This window comes from Canis lupus, chromosome 13 (assembly GCF_003254725.2).
Source record: "Canis lupus dingo isolate Sandy chromosome 13, ASM325472v2, whole genome shotgun sequence".
NCBI classification, from domain to species: domain Eukaryota; kingdom Metazoa; phylum Chordata; class Mammalia; order Carnivora; family Canidae; genus Canis; species Canis lupus.
In genome coordinates, this window is record NC_064255.1 from 10,209,572 (window position 1) to 10,232,386 (window position 22,815).

General features: G+C 36.9%; 1 protein-coding gene across 4 annotated transcripts in view; it reads left to right on the forward strand.

Moving 5' to 3' along the window:
- Positions 1 to 22,815, forward strand: part of PKHD1L1 (PKHD1 like 1) — a 147,541-nt gene that overhangs the window by 120,782 nt on the left and 3,944 nt on the right. For 2 of the 4 annotated variants that reach the window (XM_025451092.3, XM_025451093.3), the window contains exons 68-76: positions 1,432 to 1,597; positions 4,714 to 4,946; positions 5,121 to 5,288; positions 8,548 to 8,705; positions 10,783 to 10,918; positions 13,713 to 14,057; positions 17,609 to 17,760; positions 18,178 to 18,324; positions 18,671 to 18,824. In XM_025451092.3, coding sequence (XP_025306877.3) covers positions 1,432 to 1,597; positions 4,714 to 4,946; positions 5,121 to 5,288; positions 8,548 to 8,705; positions 10,783 to 10,918; positions 13,713 to 14,057; positions 17,609 to 17,760; positions 18,178 to 18,324; positions 18,671 to 18,824 — 1,659 coding nt within the window. Of the gene's footprint in view, positions 1 to 1,431; positions 1,598 to 4,713; positions 4,947 to 5,120; positions 5,289 to 8,547; positions 8,706 to 9,735; positions 9,829 to 10,782; positions 10,919 to 13,712; positions 14,058 to 17,608; positions 17,761 to 18,177; positions 18,325 to 18,670; positions 18,825 to 22,815 lie in introns of those variants that run through there. The other 2 variants (XM_025451094.3, XM_025451095.3) reach the window with 2 other exon arrangements.

Here is a 22,815-nt window from a genome sequence, read left to right on the forward strand (position 1 = left end):
GCACCTACCCACTATCAGTACCACTATCCCACCACCACCACCTGCCACCAGGAAGGGCATCTTCATTCCCATCTAGAGAGCAAGTGAGCTTAATTCATTACTGCATCATTACAGTGTGTACCCTAAGACCACTTCTGGTACTAGCGATCTAAATCAGGTGGTCTAAAAGTAAAGCCAGAGATGAGGTTCTTGTGCAAGTGGTTTATTGCTTTCACACAAGACAGGGAGTGAGGAAAATAGGATACGGCAGAGCTAGGCAAGGATGTGGTCTTGGTTGGAGTCTAGCTCCTTCTTGATAACATCAGGGACTGTGCAGTACCCCTCAGCTTCCCCCTCTTGAGGCAAGGGGACCTCCCGTATCAGTTGCCAGTCAGGCATGGTAACCCTTTGGTGCTGGTGCATAATCCCATAGGAGAGGGAGCCGTCATCTGGTCAAGGGTAGTTCTCCAGAGAAAGGAGAGTAGTTAGCAGCCAACATTTACTTGAGCTGAAGACAAGCACAATGGGCCAGTAAAGCAGATCTGCACAGGTTACAAACAGTATCTGCTACTATAGTATTTTATTGATATTCATCTACAGGCTCATATTCATGTATATACAATATCATCTTAGGAAAAAAATCATTGGAAGGGTGGTAGGAGTACATAAGTGATCTAAGAATTTTTCAGCCACCTTTTGCTTTTTTAATATTTTTGAGTTACTGGATTTTAAGTACAATGGGGATTAAGTTTTGGATTCAATACATTTATCTTCTGATTACACAATATATGCAATAAGACCAAAAAGAACAACGTCTCAATTAGTCTTTGCTGCATAACAAATCACCTTCAAAATTTAGAGTCTTTAAACAGCCATTTATTAGCTCATGATTCTGTGGATTGACAATTTGGGCTTTGTTCTACTGGATAGCTCTTCTGCTGGTCTCACCTGGGATTATTCCTTAGATTGCCATCAGTATACATGATGGATAGGGGATAGTTAGTCTATGATAGTTTCATTTCCATATCTGGTAGTTGGTGGCCAGTGGTTGGGCTGGCCATTAGCTAGAGTAATGGGAGGGATTGGGCTGAATGCCTCCCAAGCTCATACACATGCTGAAATCACAAAATTCTCCCAGAGCACTAAAAGAGAGTGAGCCCTACCATGCAGGCACTTTTCAGACCTTCTTGTATCACAATTCCTTTTGTCTCATTGGTCAAAGCACATCATGCAACTAAGCTCAGAGAAAATATGAGATGATTGTTCAATGGGTATTAATATAGGGAGGCAACAGTCTACCAAAAATGGTGCTGGACTATCTACCATATAAGATAAGGGTTCCATGTTCAAGGGGGTGTTAAATGATGTGTTTTCTGGAATGTACATGAAATGAAACTGATTTTATCACTTTCCCCATAGAAAATAATTATTTTTCTGCTATTTATGTTTTAGGTTCAACATTTGTTGGATTTAAGAACATTTGTGCAGGTGAAACTAATGTGATATTCATTACTAATCCTTTAAATGAAGATTTACAGCATCCAATCCATGTGAAGAATATACAGCTAGTTGATACTACTGAACAATCAAAAATATTCATACATAGGCCTGATGTAAGGTACAATATATGAAAGCCCATTTTTTTTTCTTTCCTGTATTTATAGTTTTCCATTATCTTTTTTTCCTGCCATAGACCTGAGGAAGTTGCTATATTAAAGTAACTATTAATTTCTATAAAATTTTAATCAGGATCATGAAAATTAAGACTATTTAATGCAACTATGTTTTCAGTTAAATTGAAGAAGCTATACTTTAATATGTATATTTTCTCATACTGTTTTTTTCATGCCTCGTAAGTAATACCATCATAAAAGACTGAGACCAGGTTAGAAGTACTTTTGTACATTAGTGTCTCTCCATTAATAGTCATTAGGATTGAGAAGCATTTCTATTATTTCTTTCATTTTCCTACTTCTTTTTTTTTCCTATCACTTTCCAAATACCTTTTCATGTTCACCCCAACATGCTCTTTGAAATTTAATGTTAATCATTATAACCACTGTGACTGAGAATATGCAGAAACCTAGAACAGTGACTTTTCAACCACAAAAGTCAGTTGGGGTCAGAATATTTCTAGAAACTGAGCCACTTAGACTGTAAATCTTAAAAGGAGATAGCTGGTAACTGCTACACTTTCTAAGAGATGCAGACTAGGAATTCAGATGTAAGACAAGATTGAAGGAAAGAAATTTTTTATGAGCGATCTTTGTTTTCAGTATAGGAACAAGATGAGGAATAATGCTGTATAATTATATAGACATTTCTTCAGAGAAATGCAGTGTTTCGTAGTCTGATTTTGTTTTAGTGACAACCATACACTTACTTATTTAGTAATTATTAAACTACAATATTTTTTGGCTCTATAGAGCCTCTTCTCACTAAAATTTAATTAGCTCCTCTTTAGTTATCATTGAATCTTTCAGAAATAATATGTAATTTTAATACCTAGGTCCTGAAGAAAATAATATTCTTTTGAGAGAGAGGAAAGCATGCATGTGGGAATGGGAGAGGGACGGAAGAGGGCAGAGAGAATCTTAAGCAGCTTCCATGCCCAGCACACAGCCTGATGTAGAGCTTGATCTCACATCCCCAGGATCATGACCTGAACCAAAATCAGAAGCTGGATGCTTAACTGACTGAGCCACCCAGGTGTTCCAGAAAATACCACATTTTCAAATATAATATCTTTGAGCTCTGTGCTTTTATTAAGATGCTGTTGATGTTTTCCCAGATCCCTTTTATTTATTTTTATTTTTTAAAAGATTTTATTTATTTATTCATGAAAGATACAGAGACAGAGAGAGGCAGAGACACAGGCAGAGGGAGAAGCAGGCTCCATGCAGGGAGCCTGATGCAGGACTCGATCCTGGGACTCCAGGATCACGTCCTGGGTCGAAGGCAGGTGCTAAACCACTGAGCCACCCAGGGATCCCCTCAGATCCCTTTTATAAAGCAGTTTGCCCAGTTCCCAGTGCTGTAAATGTTGGCACTTGATAATGATAATGATAATGATTTATTTATTTATTTATTCATGATAGACATAGAGAGAGAGGCAGAGACACAGGCAGAGGGAGAAGCAGGCTCCATGCCGGGAGCCCGACGCGGGACTCCAGGAACACACCCTGGGCCAAAGGCAGGCGCCAAACCGCTGAGCCACCCAGGGATCCCCGATAATGATAATGATAATCTATAGTTGCTCTCTTTTCCAACAAATTGCTCTTAGCCAAACAGTAATAGCTCTGGGGGCTAAAGCCCTCTGTAACAACATTTCCTTGCAGTCCATTGAAAATGACTAGTTTATACATGAGTACAAAAGCCCAACACCCTTTGTCTCATGGTGGGAGCAACTCTGGGTTCAATTGATGAACCAGATGTACTCCTGGGATCAGAATGAAGCTAGTCCGCATACCATAGTAATCTCATTTTCTTTGTCCTTTGTGGCTTCTCTCCTTTTGTGAGAGAATTGTTTCAATAAATCACTTGAACAAAATTTTACATTTCAGGTTCTGTTTTTTTGCAACATGAAGTAAAGACAGAGCCCTACGTCATAATATAAAAGAGCCAGTGGGTACTCTCCCTACAGACTTGCTCACAAAAGCACTCTTCATGTACTTGAACACAAAGAACCCATGAGCTACAGAAATATTTATTCAAGTCATCTCCAAAACTATTATTGTACAGTAAGGGGTAACTTACTCCTTTGTGTCTCTTACAGCAAAAAGAGACGGATGTTAAATACTATCTAATGGTTCTGAGCTTTCCACTATTATTTTGTTGTTATAATTTTGGAATAAGCTATATTTACCCATAGTATATATCATGCTGTAGTATAACTATACTGTATCCTATGTATACTATGCAATGTGCAGTATATTGCAAATTAAGCATCTATTTTATTATTATTATACCCAGTTAACAATCAACACTGCAGGTAGCTCAAGATGAAGGCAGAATGCTATCTATGGTTGAACTGCATGATAAGTATGTAGTATTTCATTTCCTACAGTGTGGGTATTTACAGAATGGTTGCTAAAATATGTAGCATAGCAATCATAATCCAAACATATCTGTTTGTGTATACATAAACAAATGTCTATATAATATTATATACTAATCTACAGTCGGTGATGACCTGAGAGCTTGAGATAAGAAAGTGAAGGAAACTGAACTTTAAAGTATTTAGATTATTTTATAGTAATCATGCAATACTTTTATAATTTTTGAAGACCGTGAAAAAAAAAAAAAAAGGAAAGAGGAATAATAGATTTCCCTGCCAACACAGGGATTTTATATGTTCTGCACAACAGACTAATTGTTCGCCTTCTCATTGGGGCAATGTTAGTATACTGTGAACACTGCACAAGTTTGAAATCTATCACTTAACAAAATGAAATAACAAAATGGAATTCTAATTTTATATCTCACAGGTATAACTTGTCCTTTTGCAATGTTAATAATAATAATACAACAAACCAACAGAATGGAAAACCAGACCTTGTTACAATACTAATTACATATCTTACTTGGTCCCATTTTGAATCCTTTCTGAAATGATAAGATTCAATTAATCAAAACAATTTTTTTGGATACTCTCTATCAAACACTAAATTTAAATGCTCTCTAGAAACAGGGGAAGGATACTAAGTATTCACACATTTTACCTTTTCTCAACAGTAAGGTGAATCCATCTGATTGTGTAGACATGGTTTGTGATGCCAAAAGAAAATCTTTTCTTAGAGATATGGATGGCTCCTTTCTGGGAGATTCTGGTTCAGTGATACCTCAAGCAGAATATGAATGGAATGGAAATAGTCAATTTGGAATTGGAGACTATAGGATTCCTAAGGTGATGCTCACATTCCCAAATGGAAGTAGAATTCCTGTCACTGAGAAAGCACCTTACAAAGGTTTGTTGGATATTATTCTGTTAAGTTTGTGAAACAAATATACCTTTTATTTTTAGGAATTGGGATATTCAACCAATATTTTCTACTCACTAATCTTACATAAAAGAAAAAGATAGTACATATGTTTTTGCAGAGATTGCTTTTCTTTGGTAAAATGTATATACCTGTTTCTAGGAATTATTAGAGATTCAACCTGTAAATACATTCCACAATGGCAGAGTTATCAGTGCTTTGGGATGGAATATGCAATGATGGTTATTGAAAGCCTGGATTCTGACACAGAAACTCGAAGACTGTCACCAGTGGCTATAGTGAGCAATGGTTATGTTGATCTCATTAACGGTAGGTGTTTAGTATGAACAAACTAGTAGTTACTCAAGGCATTCACTATTTATTACATGCATGGAGACATCTCATAAATTATTTATCACATAAAAATAGCAAAAATCAGCACTGCTTTTCCTTCTGTTTGTAAGAAAAGATCTATGTGCAGGAGGGATGTTTGACACTTCAGTAGTTTCCTGTATTAGAAAGCCAGGATAGTTGTTCCAAATTGACCATTAGAAGAAAAGGAAAGTTATTCCTTTAGTGATCTTCATACCTATAGTAATAAGTAGCATGAATATTTTAAGGAAAAATTGGCCTGAGGGTGTCCAAAAAGACAATTTGCCTTACATAAATTAAAACACAGATAATGTGTTATTTGGAACACTTGAGAACATATTTTGAGCCTATTCAGTTTTTATTTTCATGAAACCTTAGAAGACTTAATCTTGAAACAATGTGTTTTTGGGTTTGTTGGTTTGTTTATTTGTTTTTTCATTCCTGATTCCTTCGACTGTCAAGAACATCTTGGCAAGCTCTGGAGTCTAGGCTCCGAACATTCTGGTCACGGGTGGCTCTAGTACAGAGCGAAGATAGTGGTCTCCATAAGAATTCAGATCAACTTAGGAGTCCAAGACTTTTTGAATAAATAGGATGAACTTCTAAGAGTTGCAGAAAATAGAGAGCAGGAACTCATTGTATTACCCTGAAATAGTATCAGGGGCTCAAAGATTAGTCCATAAAAAGTCTTAAGAGTCTTTCAAGTGCTGAAGGGTCATGTAACTTGGATCAGAAAGATTTCTCTGCCCTGGCAGTCTCAAACATGTACTAAAATATCCTAAGATTCAACAAAATAGCCAGTACTTCACAAAAATACTAATTTTTAAAATCCGCTAACAGGGAAATTTAAAAAGCACTTGAAGAAATGATGATATGCAAGAAAAATGTTTTAAAGAAAATGAGCTAAATCAACGATGTCCCAAAGTTATGTGATTTCAAGTCTCTCGTCACTTCTGTTGTCCACAACATGGAATTTTCCTGGTTTCTCTGGCTTGCCATCAACCCCATTTCAAGCACTGCCTTACAGCTCTTACAAAGCAGAGAGCTTGTGGGAAGAATTTTAGACCAGTCAGTGTGAATAATGGAGATGTTTCAAATTACTCTGTTTTGTCTGGCGGAGAAAGATTTTATTTTGTTTATTTTTATGTTTTTATTTTCTGGAAAGCAATATAAGCTTTCCACTTACACTACTGACATGACATTTCTCTTAAAAATAAATTTTTAGGGATCCCTGGGTGGCGCAGCGGTTTGGCGCCTGCCTTTGGCCCAGGGCGCGATCCTGGAGACCCGGGATCGAATCCCACGTCGGGCTCCCGGTGCATGGAGCCTGCTTCTCCCTCTGCCTGTGTCTCTGCCTCTCTCTCTCTATCTGTGTGTGACTATCATAAATAAATAAAAACATTTAAAATAAATAAATAAATAAATAAATAAATAAATAAATAAATAAATTTTTAAAAATGACTGTCAATTTAAAGAAAAGTCTTAAGTAAATGATAGCAGGATTGCAAAAATTATGAAGATGTTGAAAGAATCACTGAAGCATGAGATGCAGCCACATTAGATTGGGGGGGGAGGGAATCCCAAGATAAAAGTTATTGAAATATTTTTCCCTTAAAATTTTAATACTCAATTTCATTTATTCTTAAAATATGGCTTTTGCTATTCTAAATGTTTCATTATCTACACAGATATTTCTTTCTGTTTTCAAAACTCACAAAGAGATTTTATTTAAAAGTAGAATTTATATTTTGGATATTAAGAGAAAGTTCATATTCTACTTGAGTTTCAGAAGTTTCTATTGATTTAAAATTTGAAGTTCAGTTGTAAATATTGATAAGAATTCCAAGCAAGCCAGGAAATTGAGTAAAGCAAATGAATAAATACATCAAGAAAATTTATGTTCCATATCTCACTCAGCGTTTTATAATCCCAGGCACTTTAAAACAGAAGTAAAATAGAGAAATTTGCTACCACAGACATGGTGTGCCTGCTCTGGAAGTATCTGGATTCAAGTAGAAAAGCATCCACTGTCTTTGGCTTTCTAGAGAGTTTATTAGAGTGTTATTTCTCTGATTACTTCAATTCATTAATGATGTTGACCCTTCTATGGTGCCTATAATCACGGTATTTAACAAAAATGTATTAAAATGACAGTGGAGGAAGATTAAAGACTTCATAAAAAGCAAACGTAAGAGTTTGTTGAATGGGGATGCCAGGATGGCTCAGCGGTTGAGCCTCTGCTTTTGGCTCAGGTCCTGATCCTGGAGTCCAGGATCGAGTGCCACATCAGGCTCCTTGCAGGGATCCTCCTTCTCCTTCTGCCTATGTCTCTGCCTCTCTCTGTCTCTCATGAATAAATAAATAAAATCTTAAAAAACAAGAGTTTGTTGAATGTTCAAATTAACTGATGAAGAAATGAGTGAGTGAAAGAATTGAATCCATGGTTTAGCCATACACATGACCATGTTTCCAAGTACAGGCTCTGTTTTTATTTTTTGTTTTTTATTAAAATTTTTATTTATTTATTTTAGAGAGGGGGGGGAGAGAGAGAGACAGAGAGAGAGAGAGAGAGAGAAAGAATATGAGCAGGGGGAGGGGCAAAGGGAGTAGCAGACTCCCCACGGAGCAAGGAGCCCTATGCAGGTCTCCATCCCAGGCTCTGAGATTATGACCTGAGCCAAAGGCAGATGCTTAACTGACTGAGCCACCCAGGCACCCCAACAGGCTCTGTGTTTAATAATTTAACTCTGTAGCATCATATTTCTTGTTAAAGAGTTTTAGAAAGTTGGCTCCCCACCTAAACTCACATTTGATAGGTAGGAGAAAGGATCAAGCATTCTTTCCTACCGTGTGGCCTGGGCTTAAAAATGATTAGTGAAGTAGAGAATCATATAAATCTACTGTTCCTTCAATGACCCTTTCAATGCAAATTCACACATTAACTTACCTTTTTTACCCTACACTGTACAAAAAAAAGTAAGGGTAGTAAGGAGGAGTTGCTTCCCTGCTTTCCTTTTAAGCTAAGTATAGATGGGTGAATGGATAATGGATATAAATGCTGAACTTTATTGCTGTAATTTATTTTTAATGCAATTGCTCTTCAGACTTTGTGTTAAATAATATTCATAATACAGAATATATTATATATATGTATATATACACATATATATACATATATAGAATATACATAATACAGAATTTCATTTTGTGGCTTTAGGCCCACAGGATCATGGCTGGTGTGCCGGATACACATGCCAGAGAAGACTGTCCCTGTTTCATAGCATTGTGGCTCTGAACAAATCTTATGAGGTTTACTTCACTGGTACCACTCCTCAGAATCTTCGACTGATGTTGCTTAATGTTGACCATAAAAAGGTAACACAAGAGAAATAATTTGAATTATTGGTCTTGGTTATTGACATATATTTCTATATGCTAAGGACTTTATCTCTTCCCCTATTCTCTTGAACATCGTCACAAGGATCATCAGGGTACTACTAAAAATACTGTTAGTCCAGAAAGTTTTTAGCAGCCTGAGAACATATGCATACCAAACACCTTTCCCCCATATACACTTGATGCTGCTGCTCTACATCTGAAACATGACAGTGAGGCCTATGATTTGTGTGATTGGCAGCAACTTTTACATACAAATAGTGCACATCCAGAATTGGGCACTGGAATTATATATTTATTTTTCCATGCTGCTCTTTATATATTTTAAGAATACACCTTTGGAATTTACTTCAGAGATCACAGCATGTTATTTTAAATATCTGCAATAATATCACATTTTTGCTATCACATCAGCTGGGACGGTTAAGTTTATGTATCCCATGTCATTGGGAAGAGTGTGAGGTTAAACAGTAATCTCATAATTGAGTTTTTTTTCCCCCCAAGAGTATGAGACTTGAGAATCCCAAAGGATTAGAAATGAGAAAAAAGAATGTGGATAAGACGAAGCAGAGAGACTAGTAACAGAGAGACACCTGCCCCTTCTCAGATGAGAGCAATCTCATCTTTTCAGTTGCTGGAGATAAAACCTTAGACCCATTCTTGATTCCTTTGTTTGGGTCATATTCCTAATCCTCTATCTGCAAATCTTGTTGAGTGTCCCTTCAGCATATCCAGAATCTGACCACTTCTCACCACCGTCACTGCTACCGCCCACTTGGAGCCAATGTTATTTCTTCCCTGGATTAAGGCAGTTGGCTCCCAACTCCTCCTGCTGCTCTGCCTCTGCCTGCCCTACTGTCTGTTCTCACCTCAGTAGCCACAGAGGGACTTCAAAATATAAGCCACACCAGGTCACTCCTTGCCCCAAACACTGCAGTAATTTCCCCATTGGGCTTTATATAAAAGCCAAATCCTCACATTCATAGCTCTCTGATTTCTACTCCTCTAGCCACACCGGGCTCCTTGCTGTTCCAGACCACCTCAGATCTGTTACCACCTGGGCCTGGGTTCCAGATATTGAGTCTGCCTGGAACAGTCTACCGTAGGTGACTCTCCCTCCCTGGAGCCCCTCTATTCCCCCAATAGGCCTAGCCTGTTCACTCATAAGCCCCACTTAGGTCTCCCAATTATGCATACACTGATCTACGTTTCCTTTTCCATAGCACTTACTACCTTCTAACATGCTTCATATTTTACTTACTATTTCTACTACTTATTTGTCTCTCTCCTCACACTAGAATATAAGATCAAAGAGAGGGGACTTACAACAGCTCCTACAATAGGGCCTGGCTTAGATAGGCCCTCAATTTTTTAATGGAAGAGAATATTTTTAATTTTAAAAATAACTACAAAATAATGTGACTGTTAATATTCTGAGCCTCTGAAGACAATCTCAAAAGAAGATTCTAAAATTATGTATAGCTTATTAGATTCCTTATTAATCTCTCCCTGCTCTTGTAAAAGCTAGTCTCCTTACTTTATGATTATACCTGTAGCATGGGATGTGAGGAATATAAACATGGAAAATGGACAAAATTGAATCAGAAAGTATAGTTATTTTGAAGAATTTTTAACAGTCTTACTACCAAATTTATCTCAGAGGTAAGCATTTTTTTCAACATTAACTAATTTTGTGTGGTTGTATTATAGAGCGCTGCTAAATTCCCTGTTTCTCCCTGCCCCTGAAGTTGAAAGCCTATTTTGGAACTTTGTTATCTTTTAAAGGAAATGTTTCTTTTAGAGATACTCTTCTAATAATTCTTACCTTATACTTTTCTACTGAAAATCATCAATTAAGAGTTAAATTATAACATCTATATGAATGATTCAATATAAGATCATTTACAAATTTTAACTCAGTATTTATCATCAATCCATAAAACTTAGTTTTACTATTTTACAGAAGGCATATATAATTGAAGGACATTTCTAAGGCTAAATTCTAAATATTCTGTGTCATTATTTTCTTAAGAAACAAAAATGTTGTTTTTGACAGGCTGTAGTTGTAGGAATTTTTTTCCCCACACTTCAGCGTTTGGATGTCTACGTGAACAATGCATTGGTTTGCCCCAGAAATACAGTATGGAATCCTCAACAGAAACACTGTGAACTTAATAGACATCTGTACACAGGTATTTTTCCTCAAAAAAAAAATAAAGTACACATTACATATGTACTTAATTATGTATAAAATTCTTTGTAATGTTTCACTATTAATATTTTTAGTTCCTTAGCCATTGATGAATGCAAGACAAAGTATTGTTAGCCACAGTCCACCAAATTCTAAGATGTGTTCATTTATAACATATGTGTCCTGAAAGGTTATTCCTGATGGAACTCATATATCTGCACACATGCAGATATTAGCTTTGTGTATCATGCACAGTCCTTTCCCCCTGAGAACATTTACGTTCTACATGTAGTTCAGTTATTCCTATGAACAGAAGATATTTGTCTCAGAATTTTTACCCTCTCTCTGCTTTACTTTTATTCCTATCCAAAGGTCAGAGCCAAAATTAATTGACAGTTACTAGAGTATTGCCAAGAAAGCTAGTATAACATCAGCTGAACATAATGAAGTTAATATAATGAATTCTGGATTTAAATGAAATATATGGAAAAGTCTAAACTTACCCACTTACCAATATTTGCAAGACCTGAATTTATATCTGCTCATTGAAGTCCTTTTCTTAAGCAGGGTTCTAGTAAGGCCAATATATTCCATTCCAATGTGCTACTTATCATTTTTAGATATGCCCCATAATCTTGGTTAACAATTATATAAATGTGTGCTGTAGGTCATAACATCAGCTAGACATGAGAGTATGAATGGATAACCCATATTCATCACTGTCCATGGAGCAAGTTCTATTTCTACTAATAGTCTGAATAGCTGATACTTCCAGAAATGTTACTATGTGCCAGGCACTGTTGTAAGTGCTTTGTATATAACAACTCATTGTTACTATATTCTAATAATAATTCTATGAGGTAGGTACAGATAAGTAAACTGAGACACAAGGAGGTGAATCAATTTGCCACAGTCTCTGCCTTAGCTCTGGCTGCTATAACAAAATACCATGAAATGGCTTAAAAAGAGAAATTTGTTTTCTCACAGCTCTAGGGCTGCAGGTAAGAGGTCAGGGTGCTAGTAGGATCAGGTTCCAGTGAAAGCCCTTCTCCTGGCTTGGAGAGGGCTGCCTTCTCACTGTCAGAGAGAGCAACAGCAGGCTGTCAATATCTCTTCTTATGAGAGCACTAATCCATCATGAAGTCCCCATTCTCATCTAAGCCTAGTTACTTGTCAAAGGCCCCATCTTTGAATACCCTTACATTGGGGGTTAAGGCTCTAACATGTGAATCTAGGGGAGGAGGCACAATTCAGTCCATTGTATCAAAGATGGTGAGGGCAGAACAAAGACTTGAGCCCAGAGAGTCTAGCTCTAGAAGCCATGCACTTGACCAGTATGTCATATTGCCTTCTTATAAGATAAGAGAGTCTGGGTTATCACTTTTATATACAAATAACTACCTGTATTTGCAGCTTAATTTTCATAAATTTTTAATTCTTTTTAAAAACATTTTCAGTACCAAGTACTCTATAATTCAAATCAGGGAAATAGAAACTATCTCAACAAACAGCACTTATTTAATATAGGGAGTTGGTTACCCAAGTGTTGAAGGGCTACAAAACACTATTACTACCACTTTCCTATAAATATTTTTTTCTGATACAGCACTATTTTTAAATGAACATTTTGCTTTGGCACTTAGAATGCAAAATAATTTCCCTCTATTATAAATCTATACATATTATTTTAGATTGCCCAAAATGGTTTATTATGTATTTCTTTACTTCCTTCTATTACTGTGAAGACATGAAGATATAAGAAAGTTACCTTGGACAAATAGTGCATGCCCCTCTAAATGTAGTTTGAGAGCAGCTTCAAATCATAATATAAAGGCATATTCTTCAGATTCACAGAGTGTTTAAACCAAATTGCATCTAGAACTTATACTAGTAGATATGAAAGAAATACATGGTAATAATTAAATGGCTTCTTAATACCAACTTCTATGAATGTCTATTACATTCATAAGAAATTTCTTCTTCCTAAAATTTTAATCTATTTTTATTAGTAAGCTTCACCATGAAATGTGGTAAGCTACATGTCTCATTCCAGTGCTATTATATAACTCTGCCTTTGGGCTCAGTATGTGCTAGTGGGTTTATTAGCTCTTAGACATTTTTGATACTCTGCCATAAAATCATATATATATTCATTCATTTTATATGTATAAAAATCTCAGTCACTTTTACAAAAGTCAGTTCCCTGGTAGAATTTGTTTTGCATTAACCAAAGATATTTCAGGCTGAAATATAAACCTGTTTCATTGGTATAAAACACCTCTGAAATATTTTATTACATACTTCATTTGTATTACATACTTCTGTCCTTGATAAAATAGAAGCACTGAATTATAAATGCTCCTTAAGAGTTGATACATAGCACTGCATAAACTAGATGACTATTAAAGTTAAATTTACATTTTTAAATTGCCAAATGCCTTTGGCATTAAAATTTAGGCTTTAAAATTCTGAACATGTAAATACTGTTACAGATATAATATAGGCTCCTGGGTTCATAATTGAATTTTATTTCTCAATTTTACTGTATCTATAGCTAATTGTTTTAATAAATGTAATGTATAATGACGATTAATGGTATTATTTAAAGGGTTGACTTTAATTTTGCATGTCAGTTCTATAGTGTTTTTGTTTTTAATATATATACTTTCCTATGGAAGATTACTGTTGAATTTTTTTCAGAATTTCTTATGTTTAAACAGATATTAAATACCACATGTAATTTGTGATAGCATAAGTATTTTTAACTGTGCTGTTTTGGCTTTTTTCCTTCATAGAGCAATTCCTTCCTAACCTGAATTCCACTGTCCTTGGTGAAAACTACTTTGATAGAATCTACCAGATGCTTTACCTTTTGGTTAAAGGAACTACACCTGTTGAAATCCACACCACTGCAGTCATATTTGTTTCTTTCCAATTACCTGCTGTAACAGAGGATGACTTCTATATCTCTCATAATCTGGTTAGAAATCTTGCCTTGTTCCTAAAGATACCAAGTGACAAAATCCGAGTCAGCAAAATCATACAAGGGGAGAGTCTGCGGAGGAAGAGATCCATGGGACTCACGGTGGAATTGGAGATTGGAGATCCTCCTCCTCAGTTCATAAGCAATGATACTGCAGGTATGAAGAGAAGACATGTGAGTTGGAAGAACGTAATACCAGATCCACATTCACAGATAACCCGATCAGGGCCTCATAAACCTGGCTCAGGAAATCCCACCAACCCCACATCCCAAACCCTGGGCCTAAAGACTCTTTTCTGTACTCTACTTCTGTATTCCCAAACTCTTTTGGACTTATGAAGGAATTTTAGCCTCTATTTTGTTATTTTAGCAATTAGTAAACTCAACAAAAAGGATTTGACCTAATATGGAAGATTTGAGAGGTGACCAAAGGAATTGACTTTATAGCTATGAAATTAAGCATAAAAAGAGTTTTTCAATGAAAGGAGAAAGGTAAAAACGTTCAAGTCTAAGAAAAAGTTGGTGGCTGTGGTGCATTAGAAGAACTGGAGAAGGTCTGATTTGTCTGTGGTGGAAGGAGCCAGGAAGGGTAAGCTTCCTGGAGATGAAAATTGAGACGTAGGCAGGTGCTAAATCATGGGAAACAAAAAGAAGCTCTTTTCTTCATAAGCTAAAAGTACTGTGGATATTTTCCTAAGGAAAAGAGTAGATCTTCAGAGATTTACCCTAACAAATGCAAATGTGCAGGAAATTCTTTAATCCTTTGACTGATCCATTTGGTGTCACCAGCTGTCATACTTTTCTCTATCCTACAGGGTAGGTGGTCTTCTCTGCTTGGCACAAGCTTGTCTTGAGGTGCAACTGAACTTCCCTGGCCTCTTGGCATCCATCCTCAGCATGCATTACCATCCATGCCATTGCCTCCAGTAGTCAGGCACAGGTCTCAACTAGGCACATCCATCTCCAAAAAAATGAGACCTAGATCCTTGTCAGTGGAACCATCCAGCTAATGAAGCTTAAGTTTCAAGGCCTTTAACTTTTGCAGGTCATAGGAGGGACTTTTAACTTTCAAGACCTTGGGAGAAACGTCCATTTAATAATGTGACCCAATCATTGTTACTATACAAGTTGCAAAAGTAAGACTTGTCCTCATTCTTTTTATTAAAGACAGCCTCCAAACTATATAAATCTTAGATTCAGAAAATCTGGATCTGCCTTATCTCTGTCCAGCATCTTTTTCATTACCACCCCCCCCCCCCACACACACACACACACACACCCTCACCCCTCTGGGCTCTCTTACTTGTAAACCTGGGTACTGGGTGAAGTTCTTACTTTATTCCTTTAGGGGTCATCACTCATTACCCCCAGGAGGTTTGTGTCCAAGGATTGACCCAATGTATCTGTCACATACTGTTCTGGAATTCTACTGGCTAGGCAGACCTCTGTTCTATAAGGATTCTTCCCTTATAGAAAGGTAAGCCTGTGGAAAGGCTTTCTGGAGTGGAAGGAGGTGATCAACTCTCTTTGTTGAAATAGGAAGCATAGGTTTGTGGTGTAATGAAACCTCACATAATGTTTTCTATGTGGTCATAGGTTACTTTCCTTCATTGGCCCTGTACTTTCTAGTACTCAGAGAGTCAGGGCTTTTAACTGGACATAGTCAATTATTTTAGGAGTTGTAGTTGTTTCCATGGTACATACATAGACTCTCAGAAATTCCTGGTAAGCCTTTATATGTCACGGGGTCATACAAGACCATGTAGCCACTCAGATGTCCAAAGAAACTATCTTATCTCCTATATGTGATCTAAATTTCTTCATCCACAACCTCTTCCATCCACTTATCCCCTTTAAGCAGTTTTATATTGTTAGATTTAGCCATCTAGGTATAATATAGTCTAAGAACATGGAGATAGGAGCAGTCAGAGGAACAGGCAAATAGCACATTTCTCAGACATATTCTAGGATAGAGTTTCCAGTCTCAAGGAAAGGCCTACAACTTGGCATAGAAGAATTTCACAGCAAAATATTGGGAAGTGGCAAGGACGATGTGCATGTAGTACTATTCTGGCTCTCCACAGCCTTCACATGGTGTCTAGATATCTAGGAGTTCTCAGATGCTGTAGAAAGGGATTAAGGACTTTGGTTTCTTGAGGTGGCTGTCACCAGAAATGGACACCTTCACATGTCAGGCAGTCAGAGAAAACCTGTTAACAGTGCAGGCAGATTAGACCTGCCACATTGCACCCAAACCAGTGAGGACAAGTTGTAGTAGTAGTCTGTGGATATGAAGCACCTTCGGGCTGCTACAAGGTCACACAAGCCCTCACACTTGGGAAGCCATCTGGAGAAGAGTATATGGAAGGAGGGCGGGGAAGGGGGTGAAGGAGAGAAAGAAATCTGAAAGTAAGCATTTATCCAGAGGGTCTGAGTCCACCAATAATAGACACCTGTTAAACTGACAGGACTGAAATTTCCTAAGACCATGATTATGTGAGATCATCTGCCTCCTTCTTCCTGAGCACACTGAGCATTATGGTTTAGCCTTGACAGAGGAAATGCAATGCTCATAGTCCTCAAAGCAGGATTCTGGGTATAGCAGGTGCTGGATAACTGTTGTCAGGAACCATTGTCAAGGCTTACTGTACTTCAAAAATATCTTGGATATTGTTGGTTTTTATTTTTTTTATTATTTTCTATTTTTTAAAGATTTTATTTATTTACTCATGAGAGACACAGAGAGAGAGAGGCAGAGGGAGAAGCAGGCTAACTACAAGAAGCCTGATGCAGGCTCAATCCCAGAACCCCAGGGTCACGCTCTGAGTCAAACGCAAACACTCAACCACTGAGCTACCCAGGTGCCCCTACAGTTGTTTTTTAAAAGATCACTCAGACTACAATGTATGGAATGGCGAGGAGGAAGGACAGAATGGATACAAGAAAACCAGTTTAAAAGCTGTTTTAGTAAATGATGGCTTTGACTAGGATTTCAACAGTAGGGACAAACAGATCTAGAAACTGGTAATTGATTTTTATGGTGTAGGGGAGAGAAGAAGTAGAAAAAGGCATCAAGCAAAATTATGAGGCTCTGACTAATGAGTATGGTAGATAGGGGTGCCACTTTTTAGGTAGTGAGCCCTGTGGGGCCAGAAGGTATAAGAGGGCCTGCCAAGCTAGACAAAGACAATAGAAACTGCCTGTAGCATTAAAATTAACCTTGAAAACCATCAATGCCTACAGCAAGCAGCAATTTGTGAGTAATGTAGTGTTAACTTCAGAACTTACTAATATACAACATTGTGTAAATTCAATGATACTAATTATCCTTACACTCCAAAAGTAAAACTCTATTTTTTAAAAAGTGGTATGTGGTGATAGACTTGCATGATAGTGCTTCATGTCTCAATAAAAAATGGCATGGGAAAGTATTAAATTAATATTTTCCCACTATGCTTTCATTCACTTTTCTTGTATCTATTTTATCCACCTTTGGTTTTTCTTTAATTGCAGCTTAAAAACATATTCTGCTGAGTTCTCCATTTTCCTAATCTCATTCATATGACTTTGTCATATTCAGCTCATATGTGGTGAAAAAGCTACAGGATTCCAGTATGTGGATGGAGCCATGCAAAAGAAACTAAAGTGAAAAACTCTCATAATCCTATATTCTTATAACCCATACATCATATTACTGTTTCCCCATAGGTCAGATGCAGTTATCTGAACTTCAAAAAATTGCTAGTTCTCTTGGACAAGCTGTAATTTTAGGAAGAACAAGTAGTATCATTGGATTTAATATCTCTTCCATGTCTATTACCAGTCCTATCCCCAGCACAAGTGATTCTGCCTGGATTAAGGTAAGAAAAGGTCACCAGAAAAATTCATCTTAGCTATTTTTAAAACATTGCTGCTTATTTCTTATTTTAACTCTTTATAGTTCAATACAATAATTTAGAAGGCAAAAAAAAATAATTTAGAAGGCAATGTTGGCTATTTTTTTAATGTTATAACTAAAATGATAAAGTAGTTGAAAAAGGAGCATATCTTCTTTAAAAAGTATTTATTGGTATAAAATGTGCTATGCTGTGATTATTTAGAACAGTGCTTCACAAATTTGATCCAGAGGAAATACTGTAATAAATTAACTTCACATATTGAACATGTTTTTACACTTATTATTACATATTACACTTAGCCTCGCTAAGAAGAATTTTCTACTGACTGTAATTTATCATGTGAAAACCACTTCATCACTCATGACCAATTCTTTACAGGTGACTGCCCAGCCAGTTGAAAGGTTTGCATTTCCTGTTCATCATGTGGCCTCTGTGTCCTCGCTGTCAGTGATCACTCAGCCAGTGGCAGCACCACCGGGACAGGCATTTTCTCAGCAGCCTTCAATAAAGGCAGTAGATTCCGATGTAAGTCATGGCTCAAAGCTTTAGTTGAGAAAAGAAGTTAAGCTATAAATTTTGGAGAGTGATCCAACTTTAAGAATCCTGGTCCATGGGCAACCTGAGGATTATACTGCCCCTTAAAAGCTGAACTAATACCTATGACTATAATCTTTTCATGTTTTAAAAAATGTTCCTTTCCAGTGGACTTGTCCCAGTGCTCACCTGTATTTGTCAAGTCTTTGGGTAGGGAAAGGAGCTTCTGCAGATTTTGAATTTGCAATGAGGCATTTTAAAAAATAAAGTTGTGCACATCTTAAAAAAGAACCAGGGGAACAAGACAAATAAAATTCTCCACTACTTTTTCCTTCAGGGTAATTGTGTATCAGTTGGGATTACTTCACTGACTTTGAAGGCCATACTAAAGGACTCCAATAATAACCAAATCAGTGGTCTTAGTGGAAACACAACAATTCCATTTAGCAGCTGTTGGGCCAACTATACAGACCTTACTCTACTTAGAACAGGTGAGTGTACTATTTTGGATCTTCACATATATCTGTGATAGGGACAATTATAGTTGAACAAAGTGTTCTATAACATTTTGGTTGATAAATTATAGAAACTAGAACACCTTAGGGGAACCTGGGTGGTGCAAATCAGTTAAGCATCTACCTCTTGGTTTTGGTTCAGGTCATGATCTCATGGTTGTGAAATGGAGCCCTGGGGCTCAGCACAGAATCTACTTGAGATTCTCCCTCTCCCTCTGACCCTTCCGCTTGTGTTCTCTCTAAAATAAATAAGTAAATCTTAAAAAAAAAAAAAAAAAGGAACACTATATTTTGCTTCAGAAAACATGCCAGATAACATCTAGCTTACAAAAATATATTTAATATACAAAACCAAGTAGGAATTTAAAAAAAGGAACTAAAACAAGCAATTAAGGAGATTAAATAAGTAATCTGAAGCTATGAATCAAAATTATATCATAACTCATATTTTTTATCCATTTGTGTACTTTTCTAACTTTTTACTATGCATTTACATTTATAATAAAAACAGTTAATATTTAGATTTTCAAATTAAAGAAGAAGGACACGATAGACTTTTATAGATTTAATAGCCCATGCAAGAGTTCAGAGTTGGACTGAAGAGTGGATTGTAGGCTTTCTGAAAGCCAGTGCAAATGAGAAAACATAAGCATTATCATGATTCCACAGTGCCCATCAGGTAAACAAACCAGTTGTGGAGAATTATAAATTGCTCTGAGATCAGAACAAATGTCTCCTCTGAGTTCTCATACCCAATAAATCTGTATGAAGTGATATCTTCAACATTAAATAGTCATATCTTCATTGTGATATTTCTTTTTTAAAAAATATTTTACTTTATTTATTTGAGAGTGAGCAAGAGAGAGAGAGCATGAGTGGGGGGAGGAGCAGAGGGAGAGGGAGAAGCAGACTCCCCACTGAGCAGGGAGCCTAACGTGGGGCTCAATCCCAGGGCTCTGAGATCATGACCTGAGCCTAAGGCAGACACTTAACCAACAGAGCCACCCCGGCACCCCCATTGTGATGTTTCTTATATTATCTTCATATAGGTTGATGGCATAACGTCAGTTGGTAAAAACCTTTCTACTGAGCCCAAAACAGATAGGTTGTAGAGTATCTATTGGTGATAGATTGCAAAGTATCTAAAAGAGAAAAATGGATAAACCGCTTATTCCTGAGACAGGCTTGCATTAATCTATTTACCATTAATCTGGGCCCACTTAAGACCTTTATAGGATCTAACTTCTGAAAAGTTATATTGGTACACCCCACTTCTTACCACTGTTATCTCACACATATATACATACTAAAGGTCAGAATAAAAGTAAAAATAAAGAGTAAAATAAGTAAAGGGAATTTTAACAATAGTCTGCTTTTTTCATATTAACTAAATATCAAAAACTAGAATCATTCCTCCAAATGTTTTTTCCTTATTTCTTGTTTCTTCTTGCTTTGAGGATGCCTTAAACCAGAGACGTTTGGTCTGCCTGCTAGGCAGCAGTATCTCAACCTAGTGTTTGATGGGACTCAAATGTCAATGAGTCTAACACTGTGCTCCTAGATAATACCTAGAGTGTCCTATATACTGGCTGGTTAAGGGCAGAGCCCAATTCTTTAAGAGTCAGCCTAAATGATAGTAGAATGGGGACTATTTTCTGGGAAATGAGGTACTTAACAGGAACCCCAGGTGAGGAGAAAGTTGCCACTTCCCCATGAAAATGGACCCAAAAGTTGCCCAGCGGCAAAACCTCAACCTAGAGACATGTTCTGCAAACTACCACTTCCAAATAGCAAAATAACCAGGATCACTGGAGTGCTGAAGCAATAGTATAGGTTTTTGTGTTTTATTGTGATAATAAAATAGCATTCTTTTATGGAGTAAATTTTCCTTCATAGTGAAAGCTTCCCTTGGAGAATCTATCTGACCTGCTTATGGAGAACCACCATTGCTTGCTTGCCTCCTGTCTTACTTTCTGACTTTCATCAAGTGTAGGGTCTCAGTTCCCTGGTTATGTATAGTAAGGAAGACCAAATATAGTCATCTTTCTTCATTAGCTTTAGATCAGTTAGCCAGGTTGTAGATTAACCACTATAAAATTGTAATAACAATAAAGCACCTGAGAAAAAATTTTAAAAACATAATTTTTTAATAACTCCTTCTAATAGGTAACCACCACATTTACTGCATGTAGGAAATCCCCTTGCCGATTAGACTGGAGCCTGATGGTGTGGTCTCATACCCTCTTCTATTTATAACTCTATAAAAGGCAAATCAAGGGCCACCCAGTTAGGGGAGGTATGGGTTGTGGTTTCTAACACAGAAAATGGGGATGTGAGAATGAGGTAAGAAAAGAGTAGAAGAAAAAGAAAGTGGTAAACAGCTGAGGCTGCATCTTTGAGCAACCTGGATAAAAATAGTATTACTACCGGATAATCACATTTTGTGATTTTGGTAAATCACATATTTACCTAGCAACCTAGATGATTTACAGTTCTTGTTTCTGTTCTATTGCTGCATAACAAACCGCCCCCAAATCTAATGACTCAAAAAACAGCCATTTCACTTGCTCACAGTAGTACAGTAGTGTGGGCCAGGAATTTGGGCAGGGATGGCTCCTCTCTGCTCAGTGATATCTGGATTTTCAGCTGGTATAGCTTGATTGAAGTCATATCACCAAGATTTTGATTCTGGATTTTAGCTGGGTTCTTCCATTCTCCTGCATGGGGTGGCATATCCACAAGGCCCTCTTGGGCTTTTTCATAGTTCTGCAGGAGAAAACAACAACAACAAAACCAACCTAAATTCTTTTTTTTTTTTTTAATTTTTATTTATTTATGATAGTCACACACACAGAGAGAGAGAGAGGCAGAGACACAGGCAGAGGGAGAAGCAGGCTCCATGCACCGGGAGCCCGACGTGGGACTTGATCCCGGATCTCCAGGATCGCGCCCTGGGCCAAAGGCAGGCGCCAAACCACTGCGCCACCCAGGGATCCCCCAACCTAAATTCTTTACACAGAAAAATCATTAAGAAAAAAATAAACCTGCTGCAAAAAAAAAAAAAGGAAAAAGGAAACTTAAATGTGCCATTGTCATGGATTATAATGGTGGCAGAAAATTCTATAGAACAATGACCTTCCATCTTGAAAGTTATAGAATGTATTGCTATTGTTTGTGAAAGCACAATGCAGTTCAAGATCTAATTCTATTCTCTGAGAAAGAAAGGAAGGAAGGAAGGGAGGGAAAGAAAGAAAACAAATGATTTTTTTTAAAGGTTACAGAAAGAGAGAGGAATGAAAACTTTAGGTTGTGACAAGCATTGCAAACTCTGTGTGGTAACCACTATTAATGACAGCACTAATCCTAGAAGAAATTATGTCAAGGAAAAATATATTGTTTATCTCATGTTCAAAACTGTGGGAAGACTTAACATATGGATTAAAAAGTATTTGGATGAGCTTTTTATGTTTCATACTCTAAAAATATAGAACAAGTTTCCTCATCTTGTCTACCTGGGGAAAGAAGAAAGAAAGGGTCACAATAACACAAAAATAGCATCTGACTAAAAGGAAATATGGAAAGTAGTAAAATTGCTGAATCAAAGTGGAGAGTATATGGGTGATTGTTGTACAATTCTTTTAACTCTTCTGTATGTTTGAAATTTGAAGTTCTATCCCCATCTCCCCCAGCTAAGGCTGAGACTTCTCTGATCCTAGGTCAAGTATCCAGGGATGGAACAGAGGTTCAGCATCTTCATTTCCTTTCCTTACTGCCCCTCATTTCAAGCGACCTTTCTCTAGTCCTGGGCACTAAGAAGGCATCCCTAAGAAGCAAATACTGATACTACAGAAATAAAATCTACCCAGACTCCACTTGCCTGTAGTTGATGGGCAAATGAAACTCTGAGACCTTTATACTTGTTTATACTTAAACCAATCTGTTTGGCTCAATTTATAAAAATACTTCA